Here is a 27,965-nt window from a genome sequence, read left to right as displayed (position 1 = left end):
GAGGCTTAGGCCAGTCACACACAGCTTTATCTGCTCTATCTACGTAAACACAGCTGCTGGATGGTGTGCTGCGTTTTTGTATTTACCGAAGAATGGATGCCCCGAGGAGAGCGCTGTGTTTTTTGGGGTGTTTGTGCTGGATGTACAGCAGTGTGTGTGTGATGGCTGTGGCTGAGAGCCTACCTCAGTGCAGCGAGGTGAGACATGTGAGACACCAACATCACGGCATCAGTATGTTTATACTCAGTGTACCGAAATATACGGTTACTGCACTGAGCGCAGTTTATATTAGTTTTATTAATGAGTGGTTTTATGCACACTTGTTTGGCTAGCCGCTTAGACTTCCGTTTGTGGTATTGTGAGATGGTCGGTTCTGATATAACAGTAGTAATATTAGGGATTATGAAACGTGCCGCGTAAGAGTGTTATGTTCGTGTATTTATTGCTTCGGTGATTTTAAGGCCATTTCCTCTTAAAGAATGTGAGTACACCTCATATGTCTACATGTTGGCCACATTACATTTTTTTGTGTTATTTTTTGTTATTTCAACTATCTAATATAATTTCAATATCAACAAGAGTACAACTCTCGCAGTGCTGAAGAAAGTTTGTATAAACTGATGCTAAGATGGCTGCAGGTGAACTGGAGGGATGAAGGTTCAATTGTTGCACCTCTAGTAACATAAGCTGTGTTTCAAATCATTCCCGGCTCCCTACATTGTGCACTGCGGAAGTAGCTTCTACTACGAAACGATGAACTAAATGTTAAACTGTAAGTCATGTAGTGTATGCCTGAATATAAATGGAATTCTGTGAGATATGTAGTGCACTATATAGATGTAGAAGATATAATTCGATAACCTACATTGTGTACTAAGCAGACATTAGGGAGCCATTTGGGATGTAGCCAGTCTTTAAGACAATACCATTATCATTGGTAGACATTTAGAAATCTAATCATACTTATTTGTATCAATAGCAAAATGTGGCTTACTTGAACTCTATTCAGTATTACTGTTAACAGGGAAGTCAACTGTGCTTTTCCCATGAGATTTTGATAGAATATGGAACTTTTTATTAATTATTATTATTATTATTATGTATTACATTTATGAATTAACAAATGAGGCTACCATTTTTTGTGTAACTATGAAGGGAAATTAATTTATAGTTAAAGGAACCAGGTATCAGAATGTTTACAACACAAATGCGGCTCTCCATGAATCCACATTTTTTCTGAAGTTTTAGTTAAATGTTGATAACGTTATTAGGTAGGGTGACCAGACATCCTCTTTTACCTGGACATGTCCTCTTTTTTAGACTTAAAAAAATGTCCGGGCGGAATTTCACAAACGTCCGGGATTTTGTTTTTCTAGAGCTTACATAGAATTTCGAGAAGCGTTTCGTTCACAAACTAGTCCCGCCCTCCCCTACTCCGATTGGTTCGCTTGATTGAGAAGGGGGACTGGTGAAGTAGCCTAAAATCTTCTGATTGGACGGTCTGACTGTAGAGCTACCGTTATTGGTCGATAACCTTCTCTGCAGACATTTAATTGTTCAGCCTGCACGTCAGTAGCACTTTTTCACCATCTTCGATCTAGTCAACCTATATTAGGTAACATATCATAACTACTTCATTAATGACTTTCTGTGAGGTTGCTTTTAGAAGCATTAAACTCTTTGCATATCTGGTTCCTATTACCAACATAGTGAACAAATCTGACCTGGTGAGTTTCTCTGAAATTAAGCATTGCACCTAAAATACCTCTGAGTAATTTATTTTAAAATGTTAATATTTTAACAACAACAGCAACAACAACAATAATAATAATAATAAAAACCCTAATTCCCATCTAAAAAGGGGATGTGTGTGCATGAGGGCATGGGGGATGGTAAATTGATTTTGAATCAGGTTTGCACCATGCATAGGTTGATTTAGCAGTGTCACATTACTTTAGGGGTCTGACTTCTCATATGATCTCACACTGTGTGGCTTAAATTTCTTGCATAGTTGTTTTATCTCTAATCTTATGCAAATGGATGAAACAATTTCCAGGGGAGAGTTAAGTGGTGGTATTCACCACTTTGGTTTTGACTGTGTCCCCATCTCAATTGCTTGGTGATAGGGATGCTAAAAATAGCCCTTTTGAAACAGCTGTTGTTTAAAATTGAGCACATCCTTGGGTGACTGTGTTATTTAGGGGAGAAAAATGACATTCACAATTACAGTGAACATTCATATAATCCAGATCTCTTCTTATTTGTAAACACTGGCTGCTTGCACAGTAGATGCAGAATGAGTTCATTATCTATGAATAAACTGACTTTTGGTTGCTTATTCATCTGTAAAATATTTGGAGTAACAGATTTTGTGGAGTCTACTATAGTTCTTCATTAGTAATAACTAGTTTTAGAGAGTGTTATTATATCCTTGGTCAAAATGAGTTGGTAAACTGACAAGGAGTAATAAATTGTTGTAATAAATTGCTTGAAAATGTGCGTCTTATTTAGTATTGAATAACAATGTAAATAGAAATGTGTTGGACATTTTTAGAAAAATACTAGATGATAAAAAAAATTGGAAATATTAATGAATCATGTTTTGTTGATGAATATTGATCAATTGCTAAATAACTTCTGTGATTCCAAATATGGGTGGTTGTTGGAAACCTCCTGTCACATATTTCTTAAGCTGTAATTACGATGCATATAGTATTGAGGATATAAAGAGAAGTTGGGTTGTGTAAAGGGAAACACTATTTGAAAATCTGCAGCATGCAAACCAACGCATATTATCTAATTAAATCAGTGACTTATGTCTGCTTTATGACTCCTCTGTATTTGCACAATTTGACCTGCTGAATATCTCTGATTGTCCTAAAGGAAGTTTAATCAGCTCCATTTAACTGAAGCTTAATATCTCATTTCCAGTGCAGAGAAAACAATCATACAGTCACATTCTTTTCCCTGTTAAGATGTCTTCTGCCTTGTGCCCGAGAGAAGCAGACAGTGTTTAATGGAGGACACCTTATTTCTTGGAGTTATTTCACGTTTGTTGGTTCATTCAGTAGACTCTATTATATTAATGGCACCATTGTTTTGTTCATGGCTTTGCAGTGTTTGTGTAATGATTATTAATGTAGCACACCTCTGTTTGCCTTTTTGCAGCTGCCATTATGTTGGCATTTTCTTTGGCCATTGTGGATAAGGTATAGTATTATCAGAGGGCACTTGGGTGTTTAGTACAGTTTAGGTAGGTAAAGCTGTAGTGTGCTTTGGTGTGTGTTGACCTGTGGGGCATTCTCTGAGTTTATCAGTTTCCTCCCCAAGGCAGCCTTTCCTTCCCTCTGTCTCAATCAACACCAGAGGCACACAGCAGTGTTGCACATGAATAAAGGAATGAGCCAGCCATTCCCACTTGTATCTACCAGTTAAAGCATATGTACTCTATGGACTGTAAGTGAGTTATTAACTTTCTGGTGATTTGTTTTCCTCGGGCAGTTGTAACTAAAGGGCTCTAAAACAGTGTTGATTTTCCCTTCAAGCCGTTACTGTGTATTTACAAGTGGTATACATAAATGATGTCCGTTCTAATTAGCACCTGTGAATGGTGAATTTTTCATAAATCAGTGCAGGCTGAAATACTCACTCATAATATCCATTTAAAGGGGTGGCTAATCTTTGCAGGCCAACTAAGCAGATGAAATACGTTTGTTTCTGATATGTGATTTAGGCTGCTATTGCAGCCTCATTTTCATATTTAGTTTGTATGAGCCTGGAAGTGAATGACATGTTTTATAATTGGAACAACCAATTATAGTCAAGGAAAGTGGAACTTTATACTGGCTGACAGACCTTTTCAATTACAGAAATTTCAAATTAGGCACTGAATTTAAAGAGAGTTTACTTTATTTTTACACAAGTGTAAAGTGGTTTGATTGACACAGGTTTGGTTGATCTGTGCAATCTTTTTCCTAGTCCAATAGATGTTATTAAAGTGTTTGGTTTAAAGGTGTCTGTAAAGGAAAGGGTGGGGTGGTACTTGGCTTCAGGACAATCATATGACTCACTTTCTGTTTTTTACTGTGAGCTTTGTTTGCATGTTCTGCACTTTTTAATCATGCTTCACCTACTGTTCACAAAAATAACGACACTTTACCTCTTTGTATTAACACTGCATTAACACAGATAGAATTAAACAGCTTATGTGTTTGTGTTTTCAGGGGGATTACTACTTTGAATACACAGAGTGTGACAGCACTGGCTCAAGATGGAGAGTGGCCATTCCTCAGAGGCCAGGAGAGTGCACTGGACTGCCTGACCCTGTGCAGGGCAGAGACTGCAGTAGGTCCATATTGTGAATATATAAGAGTGTGTGTGTGTGTGTGTGTGTGTGTGTGTGTGTGTGTGTGTGTGTGTGTGTGTGTGAGAGAGAGAGAGAGAGAGAGAGGGTGTATGTGTGTGAGAGAGAAACTGAATGAGATTAAATGGGCCTAGGGAAGAGAGAGGGCGCAATGATTTGTATCATCCATTATTAATGGCTAATGAATTAGACTGAATTTAGTTTTAGAGGTTGATAATGTGGGAGGTACTGACTGAATGTCAGGTATAATGGTGAAAACATGTTTTTGAATATGTTGAAAGCAAATTGAAATAAGACCATAAGTCCAATAAGTCCAAACTTCTAAGCTTTGAAAGTGAGGAGACTGGTGTAGAAAGGTGTTTTTGTCTGGGGATTGGTTTGGTTTGTTTGCATACAGTTAATAGTAATTGATCTTTTAATAAAATAATGCCCCTCGTATACACTGTTGTGACTCTTGTGTTGGTATAACATATTAGATCATTTTAAATGAATTGTTTCAAATATATTAAATTGAATTTGATGTATATGTAATTACAAGGAGTAGAAGTTAATTGATTTGCCAGGTTGCCCAAGATAATGATGCAAAGTGGACAAAGCTGTGGTGGACTTTGTAGGAATCTCATTCTAAACAGTTACTGACCCATAAGCTTCCAGTGAGGTGATTTAGAACCTGTCAGGTTTTGAGAATAAATAACAGCTGAATGCATAGTATTAGTGCGATGACACAGGAAATTCTACTTTTAAAGAACAAGATGAAAAATCTTCTTGTAACATTTAAATCATACAACAGATGGTGGTTCACACTTTGCCTTGTTCTGTTTTGTGAATAACACTACATTAATCAGCAGAAATGTCTCATGTCTTCTTGTATCTGCTGTTATTCCCTGATAGACTCAGTACCATACACATTAACTCACTTCCTTGACAGAATTGTTAGTTGTTTAAAATCGCTTGAATTCAGCTCCTATAGTAAAGCAAATGAAATGATCACAACACCTAAATGATAAAAGATCAGTGCTAAAAATCATTTTCTTGATAAGTAACCTATCTCTGACCTTCTCTGAATTTAGCAACAGCTGTAAAATATCTAGACTGGCCATCTAATCACCACCAATATCAAACACATCCCTGCCTAAGTAACATGCTCTTCCATGTTGTAAAACAGAAGGGTCTTTGTGTCTTTCTGAAAGCAGTTTCTAGTCTCTAGTCCCTTATCTTCAAACATGGTTTGCCAGAATGTTTGCACAGCATAGTGAGAGAGGATTGAAGGCAGACACAAGAACGTAGATAAGAGGACGTGCAGCTACTGTACAGGGCCTGTGGGTGGCCTGTTTAAACACTGTTCAGTCATTCTCTAATATCCGGCAACAAAGATTTGTGACTCAGTTTGACACGGACCACTGTGTGTTTAAGGATGGAATGGCCCTTCAGCAGTCCAAGCATGGTTCCCATATGAAAAACCTGAAAGAACATGCAAATTAGTTTTCCATTCATGGAAAATACCAGGAAAATAAGAACACTGATAAAATGTCATGAACATATTAATGGACACTGACAAAACCCCTATGGAATCACCATAATTAGAGGATGTGTTTACTTGGTATATAAACAAGTCACTGATATGAAAAGAGATGTTTAAAAATGTAATATATTGGCATTATGAAACAAACCTAATACAATTTAAATTACATTAAATAATTTGAATTAATGGCAGGTTTTTCCAGATGAAGTAGGGGAACATAATCAAACAATTTTGAAGAAATAATGACAAAATCATCACATTTACAAGTAGTACTTTCTTGGTACTTCCTTAACATGTCCATGTGGTGTTTATTTCTGTATGATAGAAGACTCAAGCCCAGACTCAGACAAGCAGGGTTTTATACATCAGATATTTAAGGAAAAAAATTACAACAACAAGCAAGTGGCAGAATGGATGGTAAAGATAGAGGCAGGTACATCTTAGCCACTTTTAAGGCATTAGGACATTTCTTTTAAAATAACATTTAAATGCATCGTATAGATGAATATTTATAATATTTATGTTTTTTTCTCTCTGTGAATGTTGTGTTTGCTGTGTGCTGAGTACTAAAACATGTCTTTTACAGCTTTTTCATGTGAGGCGGGTCAGTTTCTAGAGATGACTGCTCAGGAGTGTATTCAGTGTGCAGCTGGGTCTTACTCTCTGGGCAGAGGTATTCGCTTTGATGAGTGGGATGAAATGCCCCCTGGATTCAGCAGTGTGGCAACCTACCTCGACAGCACTCCACACGGGCAGGAGGGGTCTTCCTGTAATGGGTGAGCGGCACAAGGAAGTGCAGGATTAAAACAATGATCCTTTGTTTTTTGACCTAATATTTGTCTACCCATCTGGAGCAAATGGTCCATTACCTGAACAATCAGTATGTTTTCCTGTACTAAATAAACAGAATAAAAACTCTACAGGAAATAGGGGTTAGATTTGAGAGGTAGTAGGCAGTGGATTCTTTTCTTCTCCCAGATATGGATTTGTTAATTGAACAGATGTCATTGTGTAGCTTGTTGTTCAAATCTTGAATCATAATTGTTTTCATGTACAAGAAATGAAACTTACTAGTAACACAGTTAAAGAAAAGTATCCTAGCAGCTTGTAATATTCTTTACTAGTACAGAATTGTATGTTCAGTTGGCAGTATCAACATGCTTGTGTTACCCTGTTAGCTCTTTAGATGCCCATGTGGATTAAAAAAAACAGTGCATCTGGTTGCCAGTTGGTCCAAAATGTGAGAGAACTCTCCCACACAAATTATGTCACTCATTCAATAGACACTCACAAAGAAGAATCAAAACTGTGCATGTACTGGTTTTGTTAAATTGAGCTTCAACACGAGCAACAAAATTTAGTTGCATAAAAAAGAACAATGGGTGCAGAGAGTACACACTATGTTTATTTTGTTTTACCACCTAGATCCTCCTGGATAGCTCAGGGTAGTTATGTGGAGTCAAACAGAGATGAATGCAGTGTGTCTCTGGTCTATGCTGTCCACTTGAAGAAGCAGGGATCAGTCTCCTTTGACTACCAATATGTGGATAACAACATCTTCTTTGAGTTTTTTGTAAGTAGCAACTTCCATAGTGACCTGTCCTAATGTTATACTAGGTGCTAATATATATGCATATAAAACATATATACATATGGATTGTAATAACAAGGTGTTTTGCAGACATTTTAGAGATAGCTACAAATAAACAAACAAACAAACAGAAGCAGCCTATTAAATTCGGAATACAAGCAGCTTATTTTCTACTATCCTTTCCCATTCCATCAGAAAACTGTTCATTTATATAACTTTCAGTCAAAACCAGCTTTAAATACAAGTTACTCATTTGTCAGAAGATATTTCTGATGACATTAGATTTGACATAATCCTCTGCATTTCAGATAGGAGGAAATCAAATTGATTGATTGAATAAATTATATTGGATTCCTAACATACAAGACCTGATAGAGCACCAAATCTGTCAAAAATCTGTCAAACCTGTCAGATAAAAATATATTAAATATTTCTGCATGCTCAAAAGTGGCATAGTGGTCTAAAGAGATTGCTGGTTTGATGCTCAGAGTCCTAGAGATAAAAATTGGCCTTGCTATTAATAAAATTGGCAGTAGCATTTTTGGGACTAAAATCGGGAATTGTGAGAAGCAAAAAAAATAGTGGGGATATTAATACTGAAAATTTAATGGCTTTATCTGAGTATAAATTACATTTCTGACTTTTTCACTGTACGTTATATATGACACTATCTTTCTTGGTTTTAAAAAAGTTCCAAAGTACATTACCGTTATGAAATAATTACACTTTATTTCTCCAGCATAAGGCACCGTGTAATTCTTTGACCCACAGTTAGTAAAATTGAATTATTCCTGTTTATTTGACATTGAATTTATGTGGTTTGAATTCATTTGTTCCTGTGACAGATTCAGAATGACCAGTGCCAGGAAATGGAAAAGACTTTGGATCAGAAGTGGATGAAGCTGACAGGCAATGGAGAGTGGAGCAAACACATGGTACAGAAGCTTATACAAATGCAAACATAAAAACACATGCCTGCATTGTGCATTTCTGTTTGTGTAAGTGTATTTCCTCTGTCTCTCTCTGTCATCATGCAGGTCAGTCTGAAGTCTGGAACCAATGTCCTGTACTGGAGAACTACTGGCGTTACAGTGGGAGCTAAAGTGGTCAAACCGGTTCTGCTGAAAAACATCCACATAGAAGGTAGAGTGAAAACGACAATGCTTGTCTTCATGGTTATAACTACTTAATATACATATGGCGCTTTCATAATGACCTAATTTTCTCTCTCTCTCTCTCTCTCTCAGGTGTGGCATACTTGTCTGAGTGTTTACCATGTAAACCAGGCACATTTAGTAATGCTCCTGGCTCCTCCTCTTGTGAACTCTGTCCCAGAAACACTTTCTCAGGCAGAGGAGCCAGCTCCTGCACTGCCTGTAACACAACCACACACTTTTCATGTAAGAATACCACACTACACACACAACATAGAATGGTCATTTAAACACACACACACACACACACACAATAACAAACACATCTTTATGCAATTATGAGTTATAATTTATCTGTGAAAGGGCTAAAGGGTTAATGTGCCAACTGCTACTCTGGTGATTTTATTTAGGCTTTATTCACACATCAAGGCAAATCTAACAATTTAGATGAAATTTTAGAATTTGGATTTGTTTTACACAACTTACATATGAATAGTACACGGTATGATATCAATATTAAATGATTGTGTAAACACCGCTTTGTCTAGCCTTTCGTGTTGGCTTTGACACCATCTTTTAATTTAACTAAAGTCATTAATAGGAGTTAATCACCTTTAGCCACCATAATATAAATCTTCTCTCTCTCTTTATATGTATGTGAAAACAGCCTAAATAAAACATGCATTTTAAAGAAACCACAATTTTTAAAATTATTCAAACCTTAACCCTAAGGTGCTGCTAATCATGCCAGTGTGATAAAACATGGGGACTGTTTCAAGATGAGATGCATCAAAACAATGTCACACTGATCATTGCCACCAATTTCATGAGTTTTATGAGGATAGACAAAGTAGAAAAAGATGTCATTATTTAAATTTTATTTTAAACAATCATGTTCCCACTTGACTAAAGGGGGGAGGGGTGAACTTGCTGGAAGAGAGAAAGAGAGACAAAAAAACAGAGAGAAGGCTGGAAAAATGATACAAAACTCAATGTAAACTTTGTGAACATTGTTTAAAAGAATGCAGCCAACACTCCTAAGGAGTACAGGTACAGAAACAACATTGACATATGGAAAAATAAGCACAGAGATATTAGTTAAAATTAGATTAAATATGGTGACCAGAAAACAAAGAGAACTATTCAAAAATGATTGAAAACCATTTCTGCATTTCACTCCTCTCTGCTCAATCTTATTTACAAGAACAGGTTCAATAGAATTGGACACTCTAGAAAAGCTACATTTAATCCTTAGGTCTCCATGTCAAATGCCAAACTCTACTAGTGGCGTATAACTCCAGCCAGCACTGGAATGTGGAGCAGTGTAAATGCAATCTCTGGAGTGATGGAGATCCAGCACATTTGGAATGAACTGAAGGGACTTTGTGATCAAGAAATGATCCAGCATCAGTGCCTCACATCACTTATGCTGTTGTGGCTGGACGCAATCAAATTCTCCCTGTGAATCAATACATTTGATTTTAGGACTTTTTACCACTACTATTTGGCCATATTTTCTATATAGTTTATTTTGTGGTGTAGATGTGTCAGTGTTGCATGAAAAAAATTGCATAAAATGATAATTTTATGGAAAGCAGAAAAGATCACAAAAGTCCATTCAAAACAAGACACAACAACACACAACAAATTCTCCAGTATTAAATCAACACTATTAGTGTTAACTGTCAGGAATGCGGGGCGGACTGACGGAGGTGGATGCACTTGCTAAAACACAGTAACATGTATTAACAATACAGAGACATACTAAGATAACTAAACAGAATACTTAAACAAAGAGAGACCTAGACAGAGAAACTTGGACAGGAAGAGAGGGAACTGGACATAGAAAGCTAGATAGAGGGAGCTAAACAGACAGAGAAACAAACTAAACTTGAACATGGACAGCTCAACAGACTAAACTAAAAAACAGAAAGCTAAACAGACTAAAATTGAACACAGACAGACATGAGACAAGAGAGATACAAAGACTGACTTGGAAGGCATGAGAAACAGACCAGACAGACAGACAGACCAGAGAGCACAAAACAAAGGTGGAAAGCAAACTAAAGGTGGAATGTCCAGCCAAGAAACACAGACAAGGGAACTTATATGACCACAGACAAGGGACACCTGGACTGATAACGAGGGGGCAGGATTACAAATGACACTAACAAGAAGGAGGAAGAAAGGTGGGACTTGGGCGGAGACATGGACAATAACAAACAGAGCTATGTGCCAAGTGAGCACATGGCAGGGACAACAGACACGACAGGACAAAGGCGTAACATTAACTTAACACTGGTAAATTTGCTGTGTAAACTTTATTGAAGAAAGCATAAATGTGCCACTAAATGATTGATAAAGTAAATATCAGTATTGTCCAGGTTTGTGGACAATGTTTATCATTCCCACATTACATGTGCATTTCTGTGCAGAAAGTACTGCATAATATTTGAATAGTGATTGTTGGTATTTATTATTTGAACTCTTCTTTGTGTGATGACCAGTGGAAGGTTCTGCTGTGTGTAAGGCTCGACCTCCATGCTCAGAGAAAGACTACTTCCAGATCCACAGTGTCTGTGATGAAGAAGGAAAGGTAAGCAAGCTTTTTTTGATATTTATGTTACAATTTCAGGCGGCAGGGTGGCACAGCAAGTAGTGTTGCAGTCACACTGCTCCAGGGAACTGGAGATTGTGGGTTCAAGTCCCACTCCAGGTGACTGTATTGTGAGGAGTTTGGTGCGTTGTCACCGTGGGTTTCCTCCGTGTGCTCCGGTTCTCTCTCACGGTCCAAAAACACACGTTGGTAGGTGGATTGGTGATTCATAGGTGTGAGTGAATGTGTATGTGTCGCCCGGTGAAGGACTGGCGCCCCCTCCAGGGTGTGTTCCTGCCCACCCTGAATTGAATAAGCAGTTACAGACAATAAATGAATGAAAATTACAATTTCAACAATAAAATATTTTATAATAGCAATTATAATAATGCACTAATGATAATAATAGTAATGTAATACTGATAGATATTGTGATTATTCTGATAACTGATGAGATAAATCTGATAATAATAATAATAATAATAATAATAATAATACATTTGTTATAAGTAATTGAAAATGCTATCATTTGATATGAGTTGTTATATATCTGTCTCAGACTCAGATAATTTATAAGTGGATAGACCCTCAGATCTGTCTGGAGGATGCTCCTGGTGCAGTAACACTGCCTCCTTCTGGTAAACGGGAGCCATGCCCACCCTGTAACCCTGGTTTCTATAACAACAATACAGCTACGTGTCTACCCTGCCCTCAAGGAACCTACTCAGATGGCCTCAAAGGTGAGTTCCTAAACCATTCCATCATCTTTTGTCGACATGACTGTTTGTCCCTTACAGTGGTACCACAACTGTATTCTTGCAACTTGATTATTTGTGTATATGTGTTTGTTTTTTTTGTCATCTAGAGTGCCAGCCTTGCCCAGCAGGCACGGAGCCTGCTCTGGGCTATGAATACAAGTGGTGGAACATTCTGCCTGCCAATATGAAGACGTCCTGTTTCAATGTGGCCAACACCAAGTGTGATGGCATGAATGGTAAGAGAGAGTAAGAGAAATCTTAAGTGAGAGCTAGTTCTTCAAGAAATCAGAATATATATATTTTACAAGCAGTGCTATATGTGGGCGATAGAGGGCAGTATTGTACCATGAGAGGTTGCAAAAAGGAGCTTTCCATCCTTTTTTCTGTACTGTATTCTTTATGTGTTTTTAGCAGTGAGCTGGGGGTTTACTGATGAATTTTATCTTTGTTTGTGTGTGTTTTAGGTTGGGAGGTAGCAGGAGATCATATCCGTTCTGGAGCAGGTGGTTCGGATAATGATTACCTCATCTTAAACCTTAAAGTGCCTGGATTCAGGTGAGACAAAGTGCTCATTAAAATATGTACTACAAATTTTACATATGATATAATGTAAGCAGTTAATAAATTCACATGCTTCTGTTTAACCTTTGTCTCAGTACCCAATGGATGTAATTTGGATTAGCTATTAACTTTCATCACAGGATATAAAGTGTTGTGATGTTTAATAAAAGATACCCCTCTCCACATTGATTTCAGTACAGTACTGTTATATCCTTTAATACATGTTAATAAAATAAATATATTTTAAAAAGTAAATAATTAGTAAAGGAAATAATTAAAAGAAGTATATTAATATCCAGTAGCCGAAAGGTCTAATCAGTGTTTGTGGATAAGGATGGCAAAGGGTAGTATACCATAAATGTGTTATAGGTATGAGGAGAACAAGACAGGTGAATGTAGTGCTGTGTTGTGTTATTGCGGCTGCTGATGATATTACGTAAAGTTCACATGAAACTGGTGGCACTAAGCCTGCATTAACAGTGCCAGTGGGGCTAGGTACAGCTTTAGTCACCAGTGAGGCCATTGTGGATTTACGGATGGCTGTACAGAAGGATGGTAGGACTGTAAAGCTAGCTTGGAGGGGAATGGGTGTGGAACAACAGACATTACTGTTGAACCTTTCCGGAGGTATCGTAGGCTTATGTCAGCTAAACACTGACAAGGTAATTTTACATTTATTCAGTGTATGATTATTATTCAGTCTGTTTTGAACATATTGTTTTATTAATTTATGATAGAATACAAGCACAGAGAACAAAAAATTAGGAAAATAAAGTCTCAAGGCATTCATTGAGGTGCAGTGATATGGAAATTAGCATTTATTGAGCAACAGATCAAACACTAGCTATAAGAGTAGCCTATAGCTATTTAAATTGTTTGCTACCTTTAGCAAAGAATATCTAGTTTTACTCTACTACACTGTAACTTAGGTTCTTTACATTATGTATTATGTAAAAAATAATGTTTAGATGATCAGGGACAGCATCAGAGTGAGTTCCTTGCAGTCTTCTTATGGCCATGATGCATGTCCATGCCCCCCTCCACAATGATATCCACCATGTACCTTGGTTTGTAAATCCACCAGACAGTTCATAGCGAGTGCAGTGCCCAGCCACTTTTCAGATCTGCTTTGAATTCAGCTTTTCAGAATGTCCAAAGCAACCACTGAAAAGCTGGGTCTTGATCGGACCAACGATATCCTGCAGACCATATTAGTTCCAGCAACACAGCCAAGCAAGCATAATAAAGACAAACGCTGGACAAAGTTCATATTATAAAAGGTTGATTTCATTTATTTGTCCTGGTTCTGTGTTGTTTCTTTTACGTAGCATTTGTTCTTAATAATTTGGCAGGAAAGTCAATAAATGCTGTGTGGTCTCTTGAGTTTGACACAGTGCTGTTTGTGTGCGCAGTGCAATTCTGTCATGCTCTATTTTGGTTTGCAGGCTCCCTTCAGTTTTAATTAAGCACTTTCTTTTGATAACGAGTGAATGAGCAGAAGACCAAGTTTGCTGTTTTGATACTGCCATGTTAGCTTCTGTGTTAAGTGCAACTAGTAATGCCACTGTTGCTCAGGTAACCAAGAAAAGGTGCCGGATCCTCATACCTCATACAAAAAGACATGTGATGTGGCCAGAAACATTGCTACAGGAAAAAAAAACATTTATTATAATATATTATTCCCTTTCCTCTCAAGAATACTACTGTCCTTAAGAAGCCACTTTAATTTTGTAATGTTTATTAAGAGCTAAAACATGCATAAATACCAAAGCACAGTATGGAAGCCTGTCTGCTTGTATATGTCAGGTTGCCTACATCAGTCAGTGGGACCAGTGGTACGGAGTTTGGTCGTGTCACCTTTGTGTTTGAAACCATCTGTTCGGCCGACTGCGAGCTCTATTTCATGATGGTGAGTGTTTGTGTATGTGTGTGAAATAGTCTGAATGTATGCATCACAGAACTTGTGCTTTCATCAGCACTTTTGGACAGAGTTTTGGACATTGTGCATCTGTCTTTAGCCTGTTCTTTTTTTTTTCCAGAGCAAATGTTTGAGTGTTTGTTGTTTTTGCAGGACACAGACAGAAGGAGCACCAATGTGGTGGAGTCATGGGAGGGCAGCAAGGAGAAACAGTCCTACACGCACATCATGACTAAGAATGCATCTGTGTCTTACACATGGGCCTTTCAACGCACTAACCAAGCTAAGGATGTCAGTATGCACACACATACGCACATGCACACAGACACACACAATTTACACACATTCCTTTATAAATATTTACAAAAAACCCTAAATGGGATTTGTCAGGTTAAGTCTCACCTTCCTCACTCTTAACTTAACATAACTACAAGACTACAAAATATGTCCAAAAGTAGAATAGCTCTCATGAGCCTAAAGCCTCCCATACCCCATGCAACGTTTCAGCGAGAGGGCTATAGGACCTTCCAGGTTTTGGCGGTGGAGTACAACTGTGTTTTCTGGATTGCTGAATTAAAATCCAATACTTATGGGATGCACTGGGATGAGTTGTTCTTCAATTATTTTTACCTGAACTCACTAATGTGTTTGTGATGATGTACAGTACCTGTGACACATCACCAAGAGAAACCATTATGTATACTTACCTGTACTTACTCACCTGCATACGGGTCATGTGAGAGGGAAAAGAGTACTATCTCTTGATGCTGAGTTTTACTTACCTGGTTGAATCCATTCTCCACAGAGGGAAGGGGGAACTAGCATCTAGAAGAGGGAAAATATATTATCTAACAAATAGTGATATTATGAATGAATGTTAAACATGCCATGGCCGTAATTGAATCTTGGTACAGTTGTTAGTTCATTGTTAATTTTTATTGTTTATGAAACTTGTGTATCCAAGATACTATAACTTATACCTCTTCAGGGAATGGTATATTCTAAGGGGCGGGGCTACCTATATATATACCACACAAGGGTAAAAGAGGGAGGACTCTGCTAGACCGTGGCGAGAGAAGCATAACCTAAGGGCATAATAAGACTCAATTGATTTAGTTGTCTTTATCCTTTTTGTCTCTGCTAATAGAGAATTTTATTTTGTTATTTTTTTTGTCCTCAAGGAGCGCGCATGTATATATTGTATATAGAAATATAAAGTCTGCTGTGTAAATAAAGGTGGAAGGGAACCAAAAATCGAACCTCTCGGTGTCATTTCAAGTCGACCTTATAACATCTCAGGCCTCTCGCCCGACTCTACCCATAGAGGACACCTCCCACCATTTCACTTTGCGATGGTGTAGGGGTGAGCTTTATCACAGTGTTCCATGGCTGAATGCTGTTAGATCCTCACAGACATGTTCCAACAGCTCATTTCTCAGATCACAGCTCTGACCCTCCTTTATGTGAGACTTGTTATTGTAATGAACAGGCACTGATAACAGTCATACAGAACAGGGCTGTTTAGACAGGGGAATACATTGCTGTGTTGTTTGATCCTTGTGTTATATTGATCAAATGATGTCACATACATTTCAATAAGGATCTGTGTTAACTTGTGCAGACGGTGTGTACTATGTCCCTGTTTTAATATTTTGCATTACATTGAACTTTGTGGTAGCTCACACCTATACATTTTTTTATACATTAAAAACATCTGTGACCAATTTGTGTAATAGTTTTCTGCGATGCAACCCTTAGAGACAATACTTTGGACATGTAGTTCTCAACAACGATTCTGACTCTGCAGGTTTCTTATTCATTTCACATCAAGATATTCATTATGACTTTGTTTACATCTTAATGATTTATTTATACAAATAAATAAAAATGAGTGTAATTCCCCTTTAAGGCTATATTGTATATAGGATAATCCTTGAAGTGAAAGTTGAGGTGGTTCTCTCTCTCTCTCTCTCTCTCTCTCTCTCTACTCTTTCTCAGGTGCGTCAGTATGTGAATGATATGGCGAAGATCTACACTGTCACCGTGACAAATGCTCTGGATGGTGTAGCCTCAGCCTGTAGGGCATGTGCTATAGAGTCTCAGGAGCCTGGCTCAGCATGTGTGCCATGTCCAGCTGGATATTACATTGATGAGGAGACCAACCAGTGCCAGGAGTGCCCACCCAACACATTCCTCTCAGGACACCATGTCTACAGCCAAGATGCCTGCCAACCGTGTGGCCCGGGTAGCCGCAGCAACAAGGTACAGCTCTGACTGTGTGTATGTTTGCTTTATATTTCTGGGCTGTTTATCATTTTTTCACTAATGCTGTCATTTAGATTTCTAAACAAATCCTGCATCAATGAGCATAGGAAAATGCTGAGCTTTTCAGCTCTTTTTAGATCTAAAACACAATGCCAAAGCTTTAATCTTAGTGATGTGACCAGAAGTCACAAAGCAATAGAGATACAGATTCCAACAAAACTACAATTTTAAAAACAAAAATGGAATTCATAACTTAAATGTTGCCAAGCAAAAAAGACCTTACTCTGGAATATACTTGAGTGGAAAATGTTCTTGGTTCATATGTTGATGCATCTTTAGAGGTATGCAAAAACAGATAAGCCTTTATAAGAGAAGAGAAAGAAAGGTCGCAATGAGATTTTATTCTAGTATAATTTGTGTTTATGTATACTTCATACCCTCAAGCTATGAAGGACAGCTGCGGTTTTTAAATGGAGTAAAATCATGTATTTTTGTGGCATAAAGCAACAATATCTTGTAAATATTCACAATCAAAAGAGAAGTAGAGGTAAAGATTTTTCCTGTTTAAGTGTATTCATAGAAACACTTTTATCTTCCTTTGGCAGTGTAGTAGTCTTGATTCCACCAGTGAAAACTCTGAACTCAAAGTAGACCCAGCCAGTGCTGATCTTTTATGCCGAGGCCCTGCAGCACCTAGAGAAAGCAGAACAGGATGCTCTTATAGACGTATATGGTTTGATTAGCTCCTATATATAACTGGAGCACATTCTTATTGATCTGTTCACTAGTACCCGTTTTGAAACTTGATGGGAGCTGCTTGAGGCGAGAACTTGAGAGGAATGAGTGACTGTGAAAGTGGAGGGAATTTCAGCATTGTAATATTTTGTGACTTCCTTCCACGCTATTCCCTGTCTGTATTACACTCTACACTAAGTCCAAATGTTTGTAGCAATCCACTTTCAGCAAAGGCTTTATATTGGATATTGTAACATTGCTGTGAAGGTTTCATTGGACTTTTTTTAACTCCACTCAATCTGATTTTAAGAGCTTCAGAAAATACTGTTCCATTACTCCACAGCCCAATTGTAAAGGGGTGTTATATCCCTCTAGGTAACTTTGGCATGGTGACCTTATACTCATGTGTGATGCTCCAGAGCATCCACCTTTGATTAACAGTATTTTCCTATTGAGATTATACTAGATGTGTGCTGACACAGTACTAATAGAGGATAAAATGAGGATTATGGAGCCTATAAAGTGTATATTTTTCATTTCAGGAGCACAGCTTGTGTTTTAGTGACTGTTTATTCACACACACGGAGCAGAACCAGACACTGCAGTTTGACTTCAGTCCTCTAGGCTTCACTGGGTCCATCATGAATGGCCCCAGCTTCACCTCCAAAGGCACCAAGTACTACCATCTCTTCAACATCAGCCTGTGTGGGCTGGAGGTACATATGTTTCTGCTGAACTAGAAGTGTTGTAAAATAAGTGGTTATGGGGTAGCTATTTTGTCACATGAGAAATATGCATTCCTTCAATCCATTAGATCTTAGGTGAATACATTAAATATATTTAGAAATGTGTTACACTTTATTCTCTGTCTTTCTTCTTATGGTTCTCAGGGTCACAGACCAGCCATATGCTCAGATAATGTTACAGACCTATCTGATAAAGATCCTCATAGTGGTGATTCCAACTCAGTGGAAGCCTTCATCTGTCAATCAACTGTTATCCCTTCTGATGGGCGGGGCTTTAGGGTAGCTCTTTCCTCACAATCCACCAGTTTGGCAGACTCGTTTCTCGGTAAGTAATGGAGGGAAATTGGTGTATCTATTTATAGGCAAAGTACCTGGAATTGGCTTTTTATTAACATGCATTTTCCTTCATGCACTTTGAGTTAATCGATGAATATAGAGGATACATTAGGAGCATCCTGCAAATCTCTATGAATCTTTTTTTAGCTGTATGTGAAGGATCCTTCCCATTGGACCCTCCTTCAGTCCCATAAAGGGCAAGAAAGGGCATCAAGCGTAAGCTGCAGCTTATGTATCCATCTTTGTGTAAAGTTCACACTATTTTGCCCATGTTGGTTTTTCACATCATACACTAATTTATTTTAAAGCTGTATTTCAATCGGGACTTAGTGGAAAACCTAAAAAACTTTTTTCATTTCTCATTTAAAATTGATATCTATTGATAATCATTCTACAAATCCCATTTCCAGAAAAGTGGCGATGCTGTGCGAAATGTAAATCAAAACAGCATGCAGTGATGCAGTGCAATATTGAATGGCTGTGATCTTTGGAGGGCACACCTTTCCAGGGTTCTGGGGTTGTGGGTTTGAGCCACGTTTTCGTCGGTAGGTGCATTGGTTACTTAAAAAGTGTCCATAAGTGTGAGTGGCTATGTGAGTATATTGCGACCTGTCCAGTGTGTTTTGCTCTCTTGCACCCACTGATACCAGACACACTTTGACCCTCAACTGGATAAACAGTTTTAGATAATGAATGAATGAATGAACGTGATCTTCAGGCCCTCAGGTTGCACTGAATTAAAAACAGGCATGTTTCTATAGTGAAAATCACTGCATGGGCTCAGAAACACTCCCCAAAACCACTGTCTGTAAATTCATCACCACAAGTATAAGTCAAGACTCACAAATGAAGGGAGGAAACCGTATATAAACAGGATCCAGAAACACAGTTGCCTTCCCTGGGCCTAAGCTTGATTAAGATGGGTGAAGTGGAAAAATAGTAAATATTTAAAATTCTGTTTGGAAATCATGGTGCTGCATCCTCAAAGCTAAAGAAGAGAGACCATTCGGCTAAATACACAATTCAAACATGACATGTTAGAATCATGTTTAGAATAATTAGAAAAATGTCCTATTAGTACAGTATATTGACAGCTAAACAAAACCAAAGATATCATTCTCCTATCTTTACTTTGAATAGGGAAATGTTTTTATTGAAAATTCTACTAACATGAATCATCAATATCAAAAACATGTTTGATTCGGATGTTATTATGTTTTCATAGCCCAGGACTACTTTTCACTAACAAACCCATAATACAACCTGAAATGTTTTTCCCTGTACCAGATCAGTTACACCCATTGGCATCAAGTTTTTAGATTGAACTGGGCATAAGACCAACACATTTTTTTCAGAACTTGACCTCAATAGAACCATGTCACATTTAGGAGACTGATCTGGGCTCAGTTATATTCTGTCTGAACCAGCCAATCATCACCTGAAAAGCAGAATATAACATGACAGCCTAGCACATGTGGATAGCCATCAAGGTGTAGATGCAGTGTATCCCAAAGATAGGTCTGGAAGTCTGGAAATGCAGAGAAAAATCTGTGGAGGTAAACAGAGAGGTAAACTGACCAGAAACTTAAACCATGTTTAAGAATTTAAGGTTTGTCATTCAAGTCATGACTGTAACTCTTATGAGAGCGTGTGTGTGTTTGTTTGTGTGTGTGTGTGTGCGTGTGCGTGTGTGTGTGTGTGTGTGTGTATTTCAAGGGAATTTTTTTAAGTTTTCGGTTCCACACTAAGAGCATCTGTGTTTGTTTTACAGGAGCCACAGTGGAGAAATCACTCAATGGAGTTACAGCCAGACCAGAACTCTTCCCTGCTCCTCCCAAGAGAATTCCAGATGTCAACTTTTACTATCGGTAATAGCACAGCTAAAAACATATGTCCTTTTTGCCTTGACCTGATAAAAAAAACCCAATAAGTCCTGTGGGGTTGCGTTGTAGTTTTGAGGGTTGTAGTCTAGACCGATTTTCTGTTGTGTTTCACACAAGACGCACACAGTTGACTTGTACATGCTTTCTTACACTTTCCGTGTGCAGATCTCCACAGACGACATCCTCCTGTGAGAATGGCAGGAATACAGTGGTTACACTGCGCTGTAATCCCGAGAAGAGTGCTAGAGGAGAAATATCAGTGCCCAGGTACACTGCATTACTGCATGCTCCACAGGGTGTATGCAGTAAATGGGAACTCACCATTAGTCTTCTTCCACAGTTAGAGACATTGCTGAGGCAACCACTGTGATTGTTCTGCCTTGTCTGCCCACAGCCCTGTCCTCATGCAAATCTGAGGTTCATCCATATTATCATCCATAAATATGTTGAAGTGCAGAATGTGCTTAGTGAATCCAGGCAAACATCCTCCCATTGCAACATTTTTATATCTGATCATGTATCATAAAGACAAAAAGTAGACTTCAGTCTCTCGACCCTATAATATGTGCAGAAGGCAAACTAAACAAAACACAAAAGAGAGCTTTGGCCTATAAAGGACGGCTTTTCTAATGAATTAATTACTTAATTCTTACTAACTTTTTTTATAGACTATTTATTAAATGTACATGGATTTCCCCAATCAGGAGGCTTTGGACTGAGTACATTTTGGACAAGCTGTTTTTCAAGTTGTAAAATGTGTTTGCAGAAGTGATACTAACTTTATTTTAATCAGACAAACTAGCAGCATTATATAGTTAGGAATTTTTGATTTTCATCCTTTTCATGATAAGGTCAGAGTCCAGATATTAACTTGAATGAATGAATATGTATATACAGTGAATACATATACAGTGAATATACAGTGAATATGTATGGAATTATGGATTGTGAGATTCAGAAAATCCAAAATCTCCAGGTAAGAATGGAAGCTGGATTAAAGGGAAAAGGTGGACACTAAGTAGTTGAAAAGGTAGATTCTGTATACTTAGCTGTTGAGGGTTTCTGCATTTTTTCCTGCAGCTGCTGTATAACTAGCTTGTACTTCATGGCTGTTTCAAACTGGAAATTGATGAGAAAATGAAGGGTGGTCTTTTACTATCAACCTACATATGCTGATATTATTATTTGTCACATAATGGTGTTTGGTTTGTTTTGTTGATGATGGAACTGTATGCTAACTTTTCCTCTGTATCATTCTGCAGACAATGTCCAGCAGGCACCTGTGATGGCTGCACTTTCCACTTCTTGTGGGAGAGTTCTAGTGCCTGCCCACGCTGCACTGAGGCTGATTACCACCAGATCGAGGGAGCCTGCAAGGGAGGAGTACAGGTGCTCTTTATTCAGCTGTTTCATCAAAGCCCACTAAGATCCCTTCTATGTCTTTGAACCATCAATCTTCCACCTGTACAAAAACAGGGATTTTACGGAGACTCTTGAATGTGTAAAACACTACACTGTCTGGATCTTTCGTTCTGATCAGTGCATACTGATGGGTGGAGTGAATAAATGTATGGTTGTGTGTGTGTGTGTGTGTGTGTGTGTGTGTGTGTGTGTGTGTGTGTGTGTGTGTGTGTGTGTGTGTGTGTGTGTGTGTGTGTGTGTGTGTGTGTGTGTGTGTGTGTGTGTGTGTGTGTGTGTGTGTGTGTGTGTGTGTGTGTGTGTGTGTGTGTGTGTGTGTGTGTGTGTGTGTGTGTGTGTGTGTGTGTGTGTGTGTGTGTGTGTGTGTGTGTGTGTGTGTGTGTGTGTGTGTTTCAGAACACTGTGTATGTGTGGACAGAGCCGAAGCTTTGTACAGGAGGAGTAGCCCTGCCAATGAAGAAGAGCACAGCATGTGAAATGATGGATTTCTGGTTGAAATTGGGAGCCGTGGTGGGGGCTGTCTGTGCAGTTATTCTTGTGTCCCTCACCTGCTACTTCTGGAAGAAGAACAAAAAGTAAGATTCCTCTGGACTCCGTCAACCACTCACTCACCAATCACATACCCACTTAACCATTTGATTACTAATGAATTTATTTAACTTGGACAAAAATGTCTAGGAAAAAGAAGTGGAGAACAATGGTGTGTGTTTGCACCATTATACCAGTAATAGTAAGTCTGAAATGTTTTCATTTTCTTCACCCAAATAGGCTGGAGTTTAAGTATTCCAAGCTGGTGATGTCAGCCAATAAAGAGTGTGAGTTACCTGCAGCAGACAGCTGTGCCATCATGGAGGGAGAGGGGGATGGGGAAGAAGTAGAGGATGAAATTGTCTACTCCAAACCCTCTCTATTGCGCAAGCTGAAGGCCATTGCGACAAAGGTACTTTAACACTACTTTGTATTCTAACCCAGTATCTGGGGTCACATTAACATATGGATTACAAAAAGAAATGGCAACATGCTCTCTTTACAATGCTCTGGATTGTAATTTCTAATGAGGTGTGAGGTACAAACTCTAACGCACAAGGTCATTATTTTGGGTGTTCCAAGATCGAAGTTATTTTAAATGGTGTAGCAGGTTCTCATAATGTGGAAAAGGATATCTACGTGAACATTGTAATTAATTAGTGATTCTTTCTGTGGTTTTGCTTTTTTCCTCAATTTTTTCCCTCAGAAAATATTGATTTATATAAGTCAGTGTTTTGTAGATAGTTTGTTGTAACTGGTGAATCTAGTTTTAAAGGAACTCTTTTTAATGTTATTAAATACTCACTAGTCTTGCATTTTTTAAGCAAAATTAATTATAATCCCCAGGTCATTGGACAGATTTTGAGATCCCTGTTTGGAATTACAGACAGTAATTTGTTTGTACTTCCTCTATAAATTACAAAATGAAATATATAAATATGATTAATATGTAATCAACGATGTAATCGATTTACTCAGAGACATTAAACAAATGTCCCAGCTCAAAGGTAAACACAGTGGTTTATGTTTTTTGAGGGAACAATTCACATATTATGTCAGAATTTTGCAATACAAATACAGTTATGCACTGTTTAATCCTTCTGATCACACTAAAAAAGACAACTCTTGGAATGGGATTTCTTCAAACATAAGTTTGGACGTGTTGGAAAAGATGGGAAAAAAGGAAAAATACAAAAAAAAGTTCATTCATTCATTCATTATTTGTAACTGCTTATCCAATTCAGGGTCGCGATGGGTCCAGAGCCTACCTGGAATCATTGGGCACAAGGTGGGAATACACCCTGGAGGGGGCGCCAGTCCTTCACAGGGCAACACAGACACAGACACGTTCACTCACACCTACGGACACTTTTGAGTCACCAATCCACCTACCAACGTGTGTTTTTGGACTGTGGGAGGAAACCGGAGCACCCTGAGGAAACCCACGCAGACACGGGGAACACATCAACTCCTCACAGACAGTCACCCGGACCGGGAATCAAACCCACAACCTCCAGGTCCCTGGAGCTGTGTGACTGCGACACTCCCTGCAGCGCCACTGTGCCGCCAAAAAAAGTTACCACCCAAAAAAGATACAAGGAGTGTGTATCCAGGTGGGAAAATGGGCATGTTGAATTAGCTTATTTCCTGGTTGCAACTTCAAAGCAACACAAAGGTACCTAAAAAGGCCTCTTGCGCAGGATACAGCAGAAAATCTACATTGATTTGACACTACAGCATAAATCGGACTTTAGTCAGACCATAAAAAAAAACCTGGCTGGGTTGTCTTGCTTCACAGTTTGTGGAATGTTAGGCACTCCAGATTCACGAATGTGAAGATCCACTAAAATGTGACTTTTATAATATGCCCCCTTTAAAATTTAATCAGTGCTTAGACTATTTTAGCTCTTCCAGTGTAATTCTGTAATTATTATAAAACGATTTTACCCAAAGTACACAGTAAAAAGCTTGACTGTGTTCAGCGTAGTCTCTTGTTGCTCATCATGATTACCTAGTACTTTGGAGGTTGAACTTCACATTAACCTGGAACTCAAGGTAAAGCATTACCAATAAAACTTCCTAAGTTGGAAAGTTTACAGCAGGTAGTGTGGCAGTCACACAGCTCCAGGGACCTGGAGGTTGTGGGTTCACATCCCACTCCAGGTCACTGTGAGGAGATTGGTGTGTTCCTCCGGGTGCTCCGGTTTCCTCCCACGGTCCAAAAACACACGTTGGTAGGTGGATTGGTGACTCAAAACTGTCCGTAGGTGTGAGTGAATGTGTGTATGTTACCCTGTGAAGGACTGGCGTGCCCTCCAGGGTGTATTCCTGCCTTGCACCCAGTGTTTCTGGCTATGGATAAGCGGTTACAGATGAATGAATGTGTGTGTGTGTGTGTATGTGTGTGTGTGTGTGGCAAGCAACATCACAAGGTCCCATGTGAAAATTAGTTCATTATTGTATCACTTCTGTGAGTTCTAACGATCCTAAAAGTTAAATCTTTCTCTGGGTTCTGAAACACATACCTTGTACAACCTTCAAGCCAGAACTACCCTAATGAACCCTTGAGCATCTCTGCCCTCTGCTTGATATTTTCCTTAAGCAGATGTGCTTAGGAAGGTTTAGAGATAGAAATGTGAAATATTTAATTTACCCTGCTCTGCACAGTACGTGTCTCTTAAATGTGGACTTTTGAGGAAAGTGAATTCAGTTTCTCACACTCTGCATTTGAAGCTTGTGGCTGTTGACTCAGCATTTAGGGTGAAAACTTGCTTATCTGTGATTACTGCTGAAACATTTTGACAAAACGAATGCATGTGAGAGACCTTAATTCAACCTCAGACCTCTTGCCTCCTCTCACCTGCTCTTCTTTCGAGGTCTCTCTCCCTCTGAGTGTTCACAGCAATAGCAGAAATCAGTGTGTGTGTGTGTGTGTGTGTGTGCACATTAGTGTATGAGTGTATGTGCGTGCCTTGATGTGTAACTGAAAGCAGCTAAAGTAGCCACTGAGCAGCTTCTTTAAGATTAAAGACTAGGTTGAGCTGCAGAAAGAGATGCAGTGTGCCACATTGTGTCTGAAGCCAATTAAAGAGAGAGAGAGACCGCAATGGAGACAGACAAAGAGAGTGGGTTTTGAGGGGCTCTTTCTTTGGAAGTGCCATTGTCACTTAAAAGAAGTCAGCAGAGTCGACTGCAGGGAGAGAAATAGAGAGGTTTCTTCAGTTGCCTTGTGGGAACATGTTTAAATATCTTCTGGCAGGCACAGACCCTTTTGGCTCTCTTATCAGTAAAGTAAGGCTAATTAATGATAAAACTCATCAAACTAATCAAATCAGGAGAAGCTGGTTAAATTCTTAAGAAAACTTATTAACCACTGTTCTATTAGCCGAAGAACTTGTAGACTAGTGTGGTCTGATTGAAATAACTGATGTTGTAATGCTTAAAAATGTACACTTTAAATGAGTTTTAAAACATTATTTAGATTTTTCCCTTGCCCTAAGAGTACTCAATGTGCCAAAACAGGGTTTTGTGTTTGGAGTTTTGCTTTTTGCACAAGCTAAAGAGCTTATGTTACTAAGAAGTGATGCACGTTTATATCCCCCAATGTGCATTGTGCAAATCCCACATTTAAAATTAAAAGCAAACAGTAGTTGAGGCTTAATATTTCATTACAAATGAAGCACACAGTCCCCATCATTTGTTGAAAAATAAGCCAAAGACGTTAAAGCATGTGTGGCAATAAAAGGCTGCATTCAGAAAGGGGACTGGTATTGAGTAAGGATGGCCTTGAGCTGTGGAGGCATGTAGCTGGGCTCTGGCGCTGTTGGAGGTAGACTTTTTTCTCGCCTGCTGCCTGGCGTCTATCCACACACCGACGAGCCCAGCGCGAACGAGAGCACTGGTTGTCTTGGTAACGTGTTGGTGTTGCTGGTTAGTCCTTGGCCTTGATCAGGGGCGTGCTTTAGAAAGCGAACCGGGCAGGGCCACCCCTCTCCCTGCTCGGATACACATCTGAGAGCTGTGCTGCCATTTGTTCCAGCATGTAAAAAACTGCATGTCACTGTTTCTAGGGCAACGAGCAGAGCTCTGAGGCTGTCCAGCTGAAATCCTCCCAGCCAGAGAAATGGGTGTGGGGATAGAGGGCTAAAGAGAATAAAAGATGGAGAGATGGATGTATAGATGAATGGAAGGAAGGATATTTTGAAGCCCCTCTTCGCTCCTAAACACGTACACATGCAGTGGCCTTAAAACAGAGAGCGGAAGAAGAGCTGCTGAAGGGGAAACAAAGAGAAAGACCCTCTGGAGATTTTGGGCCAGCTTGACTCTGTTCAGGACCTAGAGGAGCAGACCCTGTGGGATGGTTTTGTTTGATGTCTTCATTATGTCACTGTGCAATCTGTCTTTGTTTTTTGTTTATTTTTCCTGTCATTTTTGTGGGTGTATTTTTTTTATAAATAATATATTGACATATAAAATTTGCGTTGTGGAACTGTGTTTAAGAGAAGGGTCATGGTACTAGATGGTGCGCACAAATGCAGGCATTCAGGGACAAAGGAATTAAAAATCTCGTAGTAGGCAAAAGTTTGGATGCCCCTTGACAAATAATGTGAAAGACATGGCATATTTTAACTTAAAACCATAATCTGTGAAATGAGTAAACGTCACGACACATTCTTTATTGTTTTTCCCCAATGTGTGAAACAGAGCAAATACATGGAAATTGCTCATAAAAAAAGTCTGGCTTCTCGTAGAGCCAGTGTTAAGTAATTTTGCCTCCATAGATCAACACACACACACACATTATTCACATATTTGACCAGGGACATTCAAACCTTTACGTTTGACTGCTAAGATTAAAGATTAAGTAAGATTTGACCGCTCACAGACAGTGGTTATTTACCCATACAATTACGCCATCGTCTTGTCCTTATTAGTCATTCTGTTCTCACTGTAAGAACTCCTTTACATCTGGTCATTTCATGCATCTTGAGCATCAGGACTGCATCTGAGTAAAGATTGTCCAATTAAAACTTTGAAGTCTGAGGAATCAAATCTCTTCAGGGATGATTACATTTTGGCCAGATGCTATATTTTAGTCTAGTGATGGGATTAAGACTTTCCAACGAATAGAGAAAAACAAATACACTGCTACTGCACCTGTCTTTGATCTTTTCTGTCACTGAAATATCTGTTGACTTGAGAAGGAAGGGCAATGTACCATCCACTGTAGAACTGTGGAACTGCATGTTGTAATGCTAGCTCTGTATTAGCATGACTTGAGTGTTAGAGTTTCTCAAAGCTAATACCACGAAGGACGACGGGTGAGCACCTTCACAACATGTTTCTACATGGTCCTGTGGGACCTGTGGATAAATATCCTGGTTTTGTCAGAGGAGTAAAGAGTGCCTTTGCTATGCCCCCTTGTTTTCTTTTTTCCCCCTGTACTTTTGAGGATATAGATGTAGTTCATATGAATATGCAGTCCTTGCAGTCTTCTTATTGTGTTTGATGTGAAATGAAAGCCATGTAACTGTATCAAACTGAAATTCACAGATCTTTGATTTGAGGTTTTGATAGAATAAATAACTGT

The 27,965-nt window shown here is 38.7% G+C and overlaps 1 protein-coding gene across 1 annotated transcript; it reads left to right on the top strand.

Moving 5' to 3' along the window:
• Window positions 1–27,965, top strand: elapor2a (endosome-lysosome associated apoptosis and autophagy regulator family member 2a). Its single transcript, XM_066685420.1, has 22 exons — window positions 1–197; window positions 4,224–4,344; window positions 6,472–6,661; window positions 7,311–7,458; window positions 8,322–8,411; window positions 8,514–8,619; window positions 8,724–8,876; window positions 11,138–11,226; window positions 11,786–11,966; window positions 12,092–12,220; window positions 12,449–12,539; window positions 14,352–14,454; window positions 14,617–14,754; window positions 16,462–16,725; window positions 18,006–18,179; window positions 18,354–18,534; window positions 20,317–20,413; window positions 20,594–20,695; window positions 21,691–21,817; window positions 22,244–22,422; window positions 22,616–22,787; window positions 26,446–27,965. Exons 1-22 carry the CDS (start codon window positions 93–95, stop codon window positions 26,512–26,514), a joined length of 3,009 nt encoding a protein of 1,002 aa, XP_066541517.1. The 5' UTR covers window positions 1–92; the 3' UTR covers window positions 26,515–27,965.

Source organism: Hoplias malabaricus, chromosome 11 (assembly GCF_029633855.1).
Source record: "Hoplias malabaricus isolate fHopMal1 chromosome 11, fHopMal1.hap1, whole genome shotgun sequence".
Taxonomy (NCBI): domain Eukaryota; kingdom Metazoa; phylum Chordata; class Actinopteri; order Characiformes; family Erythrinidae; genus Hoplias; species Hoplias malabaricus.
Note: the sequence above shows the minus strand (reverse complement) of the source record. Positions and strands in the feature narration are given on the sequence as shown.